The 14,865-nt window shown below is 42.2% G+C and overlaps 1 protein-coding gene across 1 annotated transcript in view; it reads right to left on the bottom strand.

The window, feature by feature from the left end:
• LOC104531465 (tomoregulin-2) overlaps positions 1-14,575 on the bottom strand; it is a gene marked incomplete at its 5' end in the record, with an annotated part of 54,737 nt that extends 40,162 nt beyond the window's left edge. Inside the window, one exon of the mRNA XM_010176349.1 lies at positions 14,479-14,575. Within this exon, the coding sequence (XP_010174651.1) occupies positions 14,479-14,575 (97 nt within the window). The remainder of the gene's footprint in view (positions 1-14,478) is intronic.
• Between the last annotated feature and the right edge of the window lie 290 nt (positions 14,576-14,865).

Genomic DNA, 14,865 nt, shown 5'->3' with positions numbered 1-14,865 from the left:
AGCAATGAATCTGCCACAAAGAGAATTGTCAGTCAAGAAAAAAGGCATAAAACCAAACAGACAGGAAAGCGAGAGCTAAAAATGTGAAAATGCTAATCTAGTGTTATTTTTACTAGTCAGAGCTCTGATATTTGAGCACATATGCTAATTTGGTCAAGTGTGAGATCCCACCATGTCTCAGTGAGGACTATTTTACAGAGAAAGTGATGTTCCATTCTGCAACCATTTTAAATATGTCGTATATTTTCTCCAGGCAAAAATAAAAAAAAAAAGCAAGGAAAAAAACAACAACGTTTTGCAGCATAAAAAAGCCCAAAGCCTTTCCTTTGCCATAAACCAGTGTATAAATAAAAACACGGTTGTTGTACATTTATGATATTTCCACCAGAGACATTTCTTATCTTCTGTTCTGACTAGAAAACAATGATTAGAAACTCAACATTTCTGGTTGGATGTCAGTACGGTCCTCTCCAAGCCCCCCTGCTCCTCTGAGTAGGACATTAAATGCCCATTTAAAGCTAACCTGGCAGTATATGCCTGGATAAAGAGCCTGGCAATCAGTCCCAAATGTCTTCTCTATCATTTGGATTCCTGCAAGGTTTTTCTTTCTGGTACATGGGGCATCTTTGTTGACATTACCAGCAGGCAAGTTGAAATGAAGCCAGGCTTAACATTACGCCTCAACATTGGAACATGCATTGTACCGTGGTTCAGCTGTGTGTCAAGAGGCTGGTGGGAGCGCTCATTTACCCAGGCAGCTCTGGGTATGTTTAATATGTCTCAACACAACGCCACGCAGAGATATTTGAACTAGCTCTAAGCAGGGACTGGCAAGGTTAACCAGGCCGGGGAGACCTGTGCTCACACGCATCCATCGCCTCCAGGAGCTCAGCTAGTCCTTCAGCCTGTCTGTGTGCTGCTGCATCATGCCTCGTTAGAACACGCTGCCTGCAACACCTTCTTACCGGGGAGCAGTGACAGGGCACCTCTGCTACCCACCTCGGCATCACAACAGTCATCCTCAAAGCTGCCCACACACACAGGCAGCTAAACGGGATTTCTGCAGGTGGTCTGCATGCACCCCCATTTTGACATCAGTCTCAAAAGGACCACATAAATACCAGCTTCTTTCTCTGACCCTCAGCCCATTTTCAAGTACACTATTAAGCTTTACAGTAATCTCATACAGCCCTATAGCAGCAATGACTTGGTACTATTATACTCATTTTGCAGAGAGGTAAATTTTAGTGTAAAGTCCTGGCATCCTCAACAGAGAGCCACCAGGGACTTCTGGTAGCTTGGCCAAGCTCAGGTATGCTCCAGCGGTCTCTGCAGTATGTGGAGCACAGCCCAAAAGGGTAGCACCAAAAGATGCCTTCAGCCAGGAGACGAAACTGCCTGGCATCGTAGCCTGGTTTCATATACAGATGAACATCAGGTACACAGATATACATACGTATAAAATAGTATATATAAAATATATTCATAACACACACAATTTTTTATACTTTCTATGAATCATACCCTACAACCTACCTGTGCGTTCCAGGAGATTGAAATCTTATCACCACACTCTAAGGAACATCATTAAGAAGCTTAAAGAATAGAGACACTGCGTGTCTCCTTCAAAACAAACTTTGCTGTATTTTTGAGGCCGATGCAAAACTTCAGCTGCAGTGCAGAACAATAAACAATACATATTTTATAATGGCAGCACAAAAATAGCATGCGATATTTCTTTCCTCATTAGAACACACTGCCTGCCTGGGTCTGCTAGTGCTTTTCTTCTGCTTTAAGATCATAAGAGAAGAAAAAGCACGACTCATTCAATGTTCTTTTTTTATTTATTTACCTAATTTATTTTCCCTTTTTGTCCTTTGCAGCCCAGCTTCTCCACTAAGGGCTTTAGCACGTCTACTTTTCACAGTGGCTTCCCTGGGATATTTTACCTATTTCAACTGTTCAAATGTTTATCTTCATCAGGAGTAAAAGGAGAAAAGCTTGATTCCCTCAGGGTGATGCAATGTTTCTGCATGGCATTTCAATAGCATCCTGTTATTCAAACAATTAGAAATCACAGAGACCATGCATGGAATTATCAGCATACTGCATAGAGATTTTTATTATTATGCAGTGCATAATGAAAATGATTTGAAGGACCCCAAAGTATCACAACAGAAGGAAGCACTGAATAATCAGGTGGCTTGTTTTGGTTTTTTTGGGGGGGGGTTGGGTTTGGGTTTTTTTTGGACTTCAAGAGAACAAGATATTGTTTACTGGACATATGTCAAGCTAAAATGCACTAAAGTGGTGAATATATTTATTGCTGCCCTTCCTTGCATACCAAATGCAACACAATCTGGAAGTCTAGCTGAAGCACAGAGCCAGGAGCTTGGGCAATTGCCCTACAGCTGCCACGCTGCTGCTGCTGCTTAATAGCAGGGAGTGACTGTCAATGCTTAAAAATACGTACGGATTTTTCAGAGCGCATTTGTTATGACAGCTCACAAAATGGTTTTGCGAACCACTCCTGGAGGCACCTCGCTGTACAGCTGTGTGAAGAGCTGCCCGGGCGCTGGCTCCTTCCCAGAGCCTGACCAGCTTGGTGAGAAGCTGGTCTCATGATCCACCAGTTTTCAAGGCTTCATCCTGGAGAACGTAGCTCATGAAAACTGCTTTAATCTGCAGTGTAAGACACTAAAACTTGATTCCTAATTCTCCTTTTTTTTTTTCTTCCCCCCCTATAACTTTCTTTACTAAGTATTTGACAAAAAACTTCACAAACTTCACCTTTGCTTCCCTTTTACAATCCAAAGTACCAATCACAGTATGACCTTCACCTGGCTTCCTGACGCCCCTAGTGTGCTCAACAGTACATTGAATTGTATGCTAACATTGTTAGGGCAAAATAAATGTCTCTTTTTTTTTTTTTTTTTAAATAAAATATCATTCCTATTTAAAAGGAACTAAGTTGTGTAAAGCAGTCTTTGCTAGACTGGATGCTTTAAACCCAGATGGAGAAACTAAAGAACTAGAAGGCTGATGGCTGGGTTTGAAAAGCGGTGGAAAAATCCTCATGCTAGCTATGTGACTAGAGAAGAAAATTTTAATTCTGTGCACATGCCAATTCAAGTGTCTGCAGGTATCTAACGTGTGAAGTTTATTTAAAGCCCATAGAATAAAATAAATGCCTTTTTATGGTTTGCCTACACTTGGTGTCCTTCCCATCTCTATAGTTTGCATTAAAACAAAGCTTTGCTGACTGTTCCTCTCCCTCTGTAAACATTTGCAGCTGTCCTTCACGAATGTTTTATCGCTGCGTGCCTCAGACTGCTGATATTGTTCGCTCCTATCTTGAAGCCAGCAGGATAATGAGAATTGTTGCCATGAATCCAGCATTTCACCTCAGCCTGCAACAGCCGTCAGGAATATTGCAACGTCTGGTGGGAAGCGCAGGACAACCATCTAGCTGCAAGTCCTGGCATGGACCTTGCCATGCATCAAGGCTCAGTCTGCTCACAGAGAACTGGGGTACCAGCTGGAATGGGACCAACAGTGAATATCTGGTAACAGCTTTGTTAACTACTCCAGAAGTTGCTTCTGAAAGCAGACTCTGATTTACCAGTGAGACTAAAGGGATGACAACCCTCCCACGCAGCATGTGAGCCATCCACTGCTGGTACAGAAGGCAAGGCTGAGAAGTGAACTTCCTAAAACTAGTGAGAAGAAAACAATGGTAAAATAATTCTTCTTTGTAAAGACTCCACGTACACGTGCAAAATCAGACTAACTCTCACCATAAACTGCTCTGCATCCTCAAACACATGTGCCTCCCCCTTCTGAGGAGACCTGCCTGCGGCAGCACCATCTGAATTGGCTGTGTACTCCAGGCTACCCTGCTTGGTAGGCTGACTTAAATTACAAAACAAAATCCAGTCTAACTATTTAATGAAATTTTAGGAGGATACTCCAGGCTTTCCTTCAGGCTTTGTTTGTACCTCCCGCACAGACAGAAATAAGGCAAGATAACCTCATGTCATCCTGCACAGTGATGAAATGAGATGTCGGCACATAGGTATGAGACTGGGGCTGATGCAACCCCAAGCAAATCACTGCACGTGCAAGAAGGAGAGAGCAGTAGTAACCCTCTTTTTCCTCACAGTGTTTAGGTCTGTAGGTGAAAACTGTTATACAAAACTAGGTATTGCTACTGGCTGGGGATGCTGCCTCTTCTCGTGCTGTCTCACGATGACCACAGTCGCTAGCTCCCTTTGGGAGCAAGCCCCAGGGGAAAGTACTGCACCAGGGAAAGGAAGATGAATGAAGGAATGAAATATGATATCTCAAGGACACGTCCTTGCCAGCAAACTAACAAGATGAGAGTAACCCTCTTCTCTTCAGCTCTGGGACAGGGACCAGAGAATCCACCTGCAGCTCCTGAAAGGGATGCACTGCAAGCACTGTGCCCCGGCCGGGACGGGCGTCCCTGGGACACCCGTGCTCTGCTGCATGGGAGAGCTTCGCTACAGAACAGGCAGGTTGAGAGACAGCAGCTGAGTCTGTAAGCCTGGGCACATCTCACACAGGCTTTTACCTGCAACTTGCACGTGGGAAAGGACCAGGGCAGGAGATGGATGCCGTGAGGAAGGGACACTTGCCACCCCGCAGGGGCTGTGAGAGCTGAGGTCAGCCCTGTGCGTCAGCTCCTACCGAGTTCTCCTCAGGCTCATATTTAATGCATGGGATGTATTTTTAATGGTTTAGATGTGTGAACAAATCGTGGCCTTGATGTTCCAACATGGGTGTGTGAAGGAGCCTCCGACCTTCTGCAACGGATGCAGTTTTAATTTAATAGTTAACATAAAGTGGGATGGAAGAGATGAAGCATTCTATTAAGGCATTTGATAATAAATTCGAAAGTGCTTTCCCAGTACTTTACATAGTTATTCTCTCTGATCTATTTAGCCAACACATGTAATTCTGAGCTACAAAGTTGTATTCCTGCTTTCGTAAACATACCTACATAAAACTCAATAACAACACAGTCTATTTATTGCTAAAATGCTAGTAGGAAATTGGAAAAGGTATAAATACAATTCATTGCTGGTGATCTCCTGCCCCCTGAAGGCACTGTAAGGCTCCAAATCTTGCTCAGTTCACAGCATCATAAAACCAAAGCAATAAATGTCACTCTTTTCTTGATTGCGCATTAGGCCAATTGGCTTTTTATTGCAACTAAATAGGCTGTCATGAAGGCACCACTCAGTTTACTACTAGGGTATGACTTTGGCTAAATGGGGGGCCAGGGAGGGAAGGAAGCTTATTTTTAAATAACAAAAAGGGGAAAAGAAAACAGGGGGAAAAAAGGTGCAAAAGCACATTGCTCTCCAAGGTCTCTACACTTGCTCTTTCATGCTGTAATGCCCTGATGTACGCAGACGATTATGTGTCAGTGTACATTAATATTTGATGTGCGTTATCCTATCAGCCCTCGTGCACCTTCACAACCTGGTGAGTCCAGGCTCTCCCAGACGTGGGATTACACAACCAAGTGGTGGCTTCGCCTCGGAGCACCCATGCACAGCTCTGCCCTTGCAGACCCAGAAGGGATCCTTTTGTATACATCCCACAAAGCAGCAGGAGCCAGGCATGATCTTTACAACACCCTGTGTTACAGCAAGAGCACAACACAGACTGCCAAAATCATTCCTTCAAATTCAAATAAAGGTGTGCACTCGGAAGGCTGCTACACTGTCCTACCTAGAACTGAAAACCACAATATGAAAAAGCTGTGCTGGTTGTCCAACAAAGACGTGTCTGCTTTGTGGTGAGCACTTTTAACATATAAGCACTTAAACTGTTTGTTTAGGTTTAAACCAAAAATCTTGTAAAGTGAGTAAAAATAAAATCTGCACTGAAGTGGTAAACCTCCAGGTTCATTTGCTCCCCTGTTAAACTGGGCACGTAAAATGCTTGCTCTCTGCCATGCTGCCATGTGTGTACGTTACACATGGACATCTCCTGACAAGAGAGTGGGGTGCTGTTGCTGCCTCACACAATGCCCACCCCACCCATACATGAGCACCCTTGTAACGCGCACAGATGGGTGCTAACGCAGCCCACAGCCACAGTCCCACACATCCTCCAGCTGTCCCCCCCATAGCAATGCTTAATTCACCTCTTCCACGCCGGGTGTGCCATTTCAGCCTCCGAGCCAGGAGGGGGAAGGCAGGTAAGGAGCACCTCCCCGCCGTCTTCAGGCAGGGTCCCCAAAACCCTCCCCAAGCCCCTGCGTGTGTGCAGCCACTGTGGCTCCTCCACACTCTCCAGCAAACAGCAAAATGGACTGGCTGCAAGTCAGCTCTAGGTTTTCTCCCTACTTCTGCAGTCCTCTGTCCTTTCCCAGTCCATCTCTCCAGCCTTCTCTGCCAATACCACCCATCCCTCTTTGCCTCCATGCCTCCCGTCCACACACCACATACTGAACATAGGGGTAGGCATCTTGGCCATGGAAACCTAACTGGAAAATTTGGATATTTTAAGTCATGCTTTTAAAATTATTGCAGCTTTTTTTTTTTTCAACTCTCATGTTGACAGACTAATAATTGTGAAGCCAAATGACAGCTCTACATGTCTTACAAACCTTCCTCCTCTTAAATTTCAGAATTTGTGTCTTGCTCCTATAAGAGCGTGGCACCATGGCTAAAATAAGAAAACACAAAACAACTCAGAAGTTATTTTTGGTTTTTCACAAATCAATATTTCCTCTGAAGCAACCGAAGGAGTCTGTAAGGCAAATTCTGCTTTTATCATCAAAATCTGCAAGTTATTCCTTTGCACTCCATGAATGACTGAGCATTTACACTCCAACAGAGTCTGTTCTCCCTTCTGCCAGCTAAATTCTCCACTGGCTATTGAGAAGTTACTCCACAGTTATACTGGGAGAGAACTTTTGTTTCACTGAAGTCAGATTAATAACTTTCATTGACTTCCATAAGCTGGAAGTTCTGAAACTAAAAACAAGTTTGGGTCAGTATCTGAAAAGGGGAGCACAAGGAAAAAAAGTCTATAAGGTTTATGACTGTGTAGGGTATTATCCCCGGGACACACAGTGAGTTTTGCTGTAATTGCAAAAGATCTTTTTTATTACAAACCCAAATGTTAGGGATTTTAGTTTTCAGATAAGAGATGTATGTGTCATATAGGGTCCCTAAAAGACCCACTTGGGCGAGTAGTACAGACTGAACACGATGTGGGTTTGCATTTATCTGAGAATATTTAGAGCTGTGATATATAGTCTATATGGAAGACTTCCTCAATGTATAGAGAAAATATAGCCAATTTCTTTGTGTAGGCTGAATTATTTACCAGAGTGTTCCAAAGTGTATTGGTAATAAAACACTATGAAGTATAAGTAACTCCAGACAATCTTGGTTTATATTAAAACCAGGGTTTTTTTTAAAAGAATGTTATTAAGAGAATAAATCCCGAGAATCTGGAAAGGCAGGAGTTTGTCAAATGAACGTAAGTTTCTGAAGAATTGTGTTGACTCAGTGGATGGAAAGGTCAGATTTTCTAAACCACTAACCCTAAAGGAGTTGGGAATCGATCTCACTTCAAAACAGACTATTTTGGCACAGGATGAAGGATGCAAAGATGGTAAGGTGATTTTGTGAAATTTACCTGACTGGCAAAAATGGCTGTTTTTAAGTAAAACCAAATGAAATGCATGTAGAGTAAAACAATTTCACCAGATGGCCAAACAACCCTTCATTTTTCCAAGCCTTAACTTTCTAGCCAAGCACCTTCTAGCAGTGCATTCAGTTTAGAAATACAATGTGCTCGTTCCTGCCTCCTATGCCTCAAAAGGACCGGACCATAAGCTGCTCTTAGAGAAACATCCTCTGAAGATAAAGCTAACTTCTTGTTCCTATATCTTCCCTTGCTCTTGCTGCAGACTTACTCCTGAGAAAGAGGAAAACCACATACTTTTTGTTTGATTTAAGGTCTTTTAGAAGTTAGTGGCAATCTTTTTCTGGCTATGGTTAGGCACAATGTCACTTTTTCACCTGGGTAGTCTTAAGTTGAAACTGCCCACTGAAAGAGTCTGACAATATCTCAGTAGCTTGCCAGCAAGAAACCATACAGGAACTGTGGTGTTCATGCAATGCTCACCCGGGAACCTTATTTTCTGACTCTTACATGATGTCTAGACAGTAGTCACTAGTAAGCCTGAAGCCTTCACCTAAGCTGGAACTGCTGAAGCTTTCTTCTTTTTTGTGTTGTGGACAATTCATGCCACGATTTTGCATTGTGCTAGTTTTCCTGCTTTTCTGCCAGTTTACATGGCATTTCTTTCCACAGCCCAAATGAAGGAACATGTCCAGGCTCTCTGTTCAGCTTTCATGCCTCAGACAGCAGATCTGGCTGAACAGTCACCCATCAAAGCCACCAACCTGACCCTTCCTCTGAGCAGGTTTAATAATTAAAATGTCATGCATGGACAGGTATGGGTCATGTTGCTTTTTCTAATGTTTCAGATGTTTTGTCTTTCATTGCAAATCCCTTATTGACCAATTTCCAGTTCAAATCTTGTTGCTTGGGCTACTTTTTTACAGTATTGTTGACTCTTAGCTCACTGCATGGTATCTCAACAGTTATCTCAACATGATGTCTCAACAGTTACACTAGAAGTCAGCTGCTTTCTTTCAATTCAAAAATCTTTTAACCATAGAACATGCACCAAATGAAACCTTTACAGTTAACTGGGCTAATTTCTGGGCAGACACTGAAGTAGCTCTGTTATTAGGCTGGGGCTAAGATAAGTGACAAGGGTGTAAGCCACTTGGTCGTCTCCTGCTGTGCAATGCAGAGATTGTGTGCTGCACTGCCTTTACTTTCCTCTGTAAACCCTTGCCTAGACTGCTATTAGATATGACTACTAAGCTCCATGTGAAGAATTCATGCAGTAGCAGCTTCACTTTGTGCCTCAGGTATGATCTCAAGTTAAGCAGAAATTTAAGTCTTTGCAGGGTAATGATATGATTCTATTTCTGTGTTTATTTGAACCACAAGTCCAGTGGGTATGTTTAAATGTTATACATACCCATGAATGAAGATCTACTTTTTCTCTAAAAGAGAAAGAAAAGCAGCAGAAAATGGCAATGTATCTACTGTATGATTCACAGGACACTGCAGATGTTAAAGTAGCTTGTTGTTTCTGCATCTGGAACAAGTAGGTCACACATAGTTATTATACACACTGCTGAACATGAAGCAGACAATATCCATGTAATGTATTTGAGCTTTCAAACTACCTTTTAGTACTTTATAGTAGTACAGCACCTTGTTTGCAAATGCTCTGGCTGAGAGCAACTGATTGAAGGGGGAAGGGACCCAAAGCTGACTGACCTAATTGCTGTGTGGATTGAGAAGCTGGCAAAATCATTAGTTTCTTTTATATGTTTTCTTTCTATACTGTAATAAAGATAAATATTGATTGCTAGAGCAATATTGATTGTAGGGGTTGCTGCAGATGGCAGCTGCATGATTTGCACAAATATCTCCCATGTACAGTGCCCCTTATTTGCATGAGAACGCTGTCCTCATGTGTTGCAGACTGTCCATTTGCCTTATAGGAGCATTTACCCAAACTATATACATATATAATATATCAGTGATTAGCAGTAAAATATGAAACAAAGGACTGAAACAGCACATCATCTTAATACGTTTTGTGTCTATGTCTGTCTACTGTGGGTTAAGTGGAGTTTATTGTCCCAGCCATGCGGAAAGAAGTGCAGGACACAAGGGACCTGCTGTAATTATGCTGCAACATGACCACCTCACTTAGGAATACCACCCAGCTGCACAGCATGCCTGAGACCAACGGTCCTTCCTTCACCCACTGACCGAGGCACTGAACACACCAAGCTCCTTTCCTGGATACTTTCCTCCAAGCTCCCAGCTTTGGGTTATCAGGGACACAGTGTCCACACAGAATGGCTTCAGCATCTTCTCCTGAGCTGAACCTGTCTGGTGAGATCCTTGTCCACTCGTGAGAAAGGGAAAAGGCTCCTTCAGCATGGGCCAGGCTTGTGAGGAGGGAGGGAAGTTGCCTACCACAAGCATGGTGCCTGTGTCAGAGCACAAAGCCCTTTGTTCAGACAAGGAGGGTCCTTGGGGTGTGTGGGACCAAGTTGTGGGAAGCAGTAGGGGTATTTATGCCCCTTTTTATCACTGGTGCGAACCCCTGAGTGGCCTATTCAAGGTCAGGCATCAACTGTTGGGGATCCGGATGCCTCTCTCCTCCCCCTGTAGCCTCCAGAAGGGAGGACAGGGAACGCAGAAGAGTAATCTGCAAGATGGCCTCCTCACCTTCTCAGCCAGGCTGCAGGGAAAGCTCTCTCTCCAGAGCACATTGTACATCTCTGCGTCTGTCTTATAGCTAGCAAACTGCATCTTATTCTGGGCAATCCTGCACCTTGAGACTGCTGCTGGCTGACCTGCTGATATTGAAATTCAAAGGAAAAGCATGCATATTTAACCCCAATTCATCATTTTGATTTTGATTAACTCTATGAGTCAGAGGTTTGCAGGCTTTAATCTTGTTTTAAGAAAATACTCCTGTCCTCTCTTCTCGGCGTTTTCCAACAGGAAATTCAACAAAAGGGTTTTTCCTATTATTTATCTCCTTCCACTTAGTTGGACACATCATGGACCCCTGAAATAGCTGCCCAGTATCTATCCAAACCATGGCTTGTCCAGTGGAGAGAGTGCTCTTATTTCCTCAGTGGCCCATAAGGAGGAGATTAATACTGGAATCCAGGTTTTTGACTGGTTATGCACTGACACTAAGCCACTTTAGCAGATGAGCAGGCACTCCATTTGGTGAGTACTATTTATATACCATGAGTATTTCACAGATGCTTTTTGGAAGATCTTAGAAATACACTATGGTTCACAATGTTACGCTTCATTCTTCATTTCGTTTTAAGTATATCTCTCAGGGTGTCATGTTGAGTAGCCCTGTCTTACAAAATCAATTATTCCTTAGCCAGCTCAGAAATAAAACCCAGAGTAAGCAACACCAAATGTCTGATTTACCAATAGATTGCAATCCAGTGCTAAAGAGCATAGCCACTGCCCTGCTTTAAATATTCATGAAGCCCACTGGTGCAAAATGCATTAAAGGTGGGAATAATGCCAGTAATATGCGATCCTCTTAGTGACAAGAAGCTTTCACATATTAAAGTAGCAAGATGTTAAAGACTTTCAACTGAACAGTCTTTGTTTTTAACCTAGAGAAAGAGATTCACTAATGCAATGTCAAATTGCATTCACTCTCGTGATATCAGACTGCAGAATAGCATAATAATACATGTGTGCTTCCCCATGCTGTGGAAAGCCTGTTATTACAGTGGGTTCTTTTCTGCCTTTTCTTTGTACTTTCCAGAAAATGTTCACACACATATCTTGCCCCTTTGAGTAGTCTTCTACATGCCAAACCCTCAATCATAATCCCAGGAGTCTAGCCATTAACAGATTGGTTTTACACAAATAAAAAGATTTTAAAATAATGGTGACACAGTACAATAGCACAATTTAGCTGAGTGACAACTGGCAATGAATAACAACAAAAAAAAAAAAGAAAAAAAAAAAAGAAAGAGTTAAACCAGAAACAAGGAACTGCAGAATAACAGACTGTGGCAATGCAGAATAATGTTAATTGTCGCCTTAAATTATCAGCAGCCCAGCCACATCTGCTATCACACCTGTGCTCTCTTCTCTGATCTACTCTGGCATCCTAGAAATGTTAGGCGAACAGCCAGCCTCCTGTCTACAGCTCTCTTTGGTCTGGCTCTGCTACCAGCTTGCATCTCTCTTACCTGGAATGGATCAGGCACTGACCCTGCACCCTCAAACTGTGCCTGACTGATAGGGGACACTGCTGGTGCTGGGCTTGTCACTCTGTAACAACAGGTCCTGGGGCTGCTGGAACCCACTGACCCTATTTGGATTTTACAAACCTCATCAGTCAGCTAAGAGAGCTAAAGGAGCCCTGCTTACATCTGAAATTTGATCCACATAAAATAGTGACCAAATAGTGAACTGAAATTTCTTTTTCCACTTGGAATCTAAGGAGTTAAATCCACTTAAACTTGAGAAGAAACTTCTTTACGGTGAGGGTGACAGAGCATTGGAACAGGCTGCCCAGGGAGGTTGTGGAGTCTCCTTCTCTGGAGACATTCAAGACCCGCCTGGACGCCTTCCTGTGTGATCTCATTTAGGTGTTCCTGCTCTGGCAGGGGGATTGGACTAGATGATCTTTCGAGGTCTCTTCCAATCCCTAACATTCTGTGATTCTGTGACATATTCTGCACAGCAAATCTTGGCAGGGGGAGCGGGAAAATATGTCTATCTGGTGCCAAACACGGAAATTCAATTAATGTACATTGGAAAGAGGGATCTAGGTCCCCCATACATAGTTACTTTTATTCTAGAAATGAGAATAACAAAGACCTAACACCCAGAAGGCTCATTTTTCAGAAAGACATTTATCCAAGACTAATCAGGAGGCAGGGGTAGGAGAACAGGGCTCTGTTACGGCATATGAAGTTGTTCACTTCAAAGCAGACCTCTAACAGGCTTTGCATGGTCTTTGTATTTCTGGGTGGAAATCTGCTTTCCTGCCTTTTAACAGTTTGGTAGCATCTTCCTAGTAAATGCCTTTCCCTGCTTCCCGCTCCAAGAAGCATCTTCCCCTGCAGAAAGACCGGCTGTCAATAAAGACTGAGAACTTCAGCTCCTGCAGTCATTACGCTGCTCTGTATAAGCCAAGTTGTTTCAAAGGGGAGAAATTAGATAGAACAAAAGCTGCAGTAGGAACTTTACCAGGGTAAGTTGGGTCAGGCTATTTTATCGAGCTATTTCTGGAAAAAAATAAACAGTGCTACTCAGTGCTTATGATTAATAATGTTATCTTGTAGCTAATTTTATTCCTTGCCCCTCTCTTCTCCTGCCTTCCAATTTGGAAGTGCACTTAATTATGAAAACATGAGCACTAGACTGTGAATTTTGATATATTAATTTTACCATGGTTTTGTTTCTACATTGCACTGCCAAAACTCTCAAGGACAACTTGGTCAAGGGGACAATGAAAATCCTGACACTTGGGGTAATTTCCTTAAGTAAAGTCAAAATTAAGCAATTTCTTCCACACAAATCTCATCACATTATTGTAAACCTATAACCATGATGTATCTCGCATCACCACAGTTTGTTTTGATGACTGGAGCCAGAGCAAGGACTGTGGGGTTTGTTTACTTGGTATTTTTTAAAAACTAGAACCAGAGGTTATTTAAAGCCTGGCAAGACAAAGTCAAACCAAGCACAAATGGATGATCATATTCCTAAGCTCCTTCACTGAACAGCAGAAATGATCATAATACATGTCTTGCCTGGATGAGGTCAGCTGCCCAACACTGGGCCCAATTATCATGTTCACCATTCATTCATTGACTCCTCTCTTTGCTCCATTGCTACCATCCAAGTTAGAGTTTGGTCAATATTGCTTTATTGACATCTCACTGCCCAGTCTCTGTATCCATCCTTTAGCTACCACCAGCCCACTGAGCTTCAGAAGCATCATCCAGACAACAGCTCTAACATTTGCATGATTGCTGTCTCTCTGAATTTGTATTAATTACTTAGACAGAAATGTGGCTTGGCATTAAGGCAGTGCTAGAAGTAAAGCTCTGTGAATAGTGGCTTTTTTGATCTATTGTCTGTTCCAAAAACACAATGAAATAATTAGTTTAAAGTTAATATATGTGTACATAGTTTGAAGGCAAAATGAAAAATTAAAAAAATCCCCTTCTGAGTAGACAGAATTGTTTCCCTTCAGCTTATGTGGTTATGGTTTAAAATAATAATCAAAAAAGAGTACTTTTGAAACCTCTTTTAAAAAATAAATTAACCCCCCTCTGCTTTTTCCATTGAGAAAATATCTAGATGTACACTCTAATTATTTCAAAAATTTAAGGGTTAGGTCTTCAACTCCAGCAACTATGAAAAATTGAGACAGATTTCCCAACGTTTCCAATGCCACATATGAGTTAACATGATGATAATACTAATGATACTTTTTAAATGGAAAAGCTTTAGGTCAATTATTTTTCCCAATTCTATTTTTACCACAGCATAAAGCTGTAAAACCCCAGATGGAATAACATAAGTTATAACAGCAACAAAATGGATAACTGTGTTTCTAGACTTTGTCTAAATTGTACAGGTTCCAAAATTATAAACCAGACTGTTTTATACATTTTTTCAGAGTAATAACCACCTTAATCACTGTGTGATGAATCTCTGGGTGCAGAAAATTGAGTATCGAATATTTTTAGTGCTTTCTAAACCATAGTACCTTTAAATAATAAAACATTAATTAAAATAGAAGAGTAGATCAAATTACTGTACCAAACATCCTCTGCATCTTCGTCACACTCTGCCCCAAACTGGCAAATGTCACAGGTCGATGTCTCTTTTTGATTGGTTTCACCTGAGCCTTCATTAACTGTTTGATGGAAAGCAGAAGAATATACATTAGTAAAGACAGCACTGTAGCAAAGCACTTCTCTCTCTCTAGAAAAATCCATTCACCATGTCAGCTTAATGCACTGCTCACAGGGGTGATGCCTGGGCAACAGACAGGGGTTTTGAATGGGACCAACACAGAGATTTCCATGTTGGTCTGTGATAAATTCCCTGAATTACGAAGTTAAAATGAAAATTGGAGAAAGACCCTTCCTCTTCCCTTTCCACTTAAACAATAATGCCTTTAAGCTGCAGCTGGGGCAGGCTGCA

This window comes from Antrostomus carolinensis, unplaced genomic scaffold (genome assembly GCF_000700745.2).
Source record: "Antrostomus carolinensis isolate BGI_N321 unplaced genomic scaffold, ASM70074v2 scaffold24399, whole genome shotgun sequence".
NCBI lineage: Eukaryota > Metazoa > Chordata > Aves > Caprimulgiformes > Caprimulgidae > Antrostomus > Antrostomus carolinensis.
Note: the sequence above shows the minus strand (reverse complement) of the source record. Positions and strands in the feature narration are given on the sequence as shown.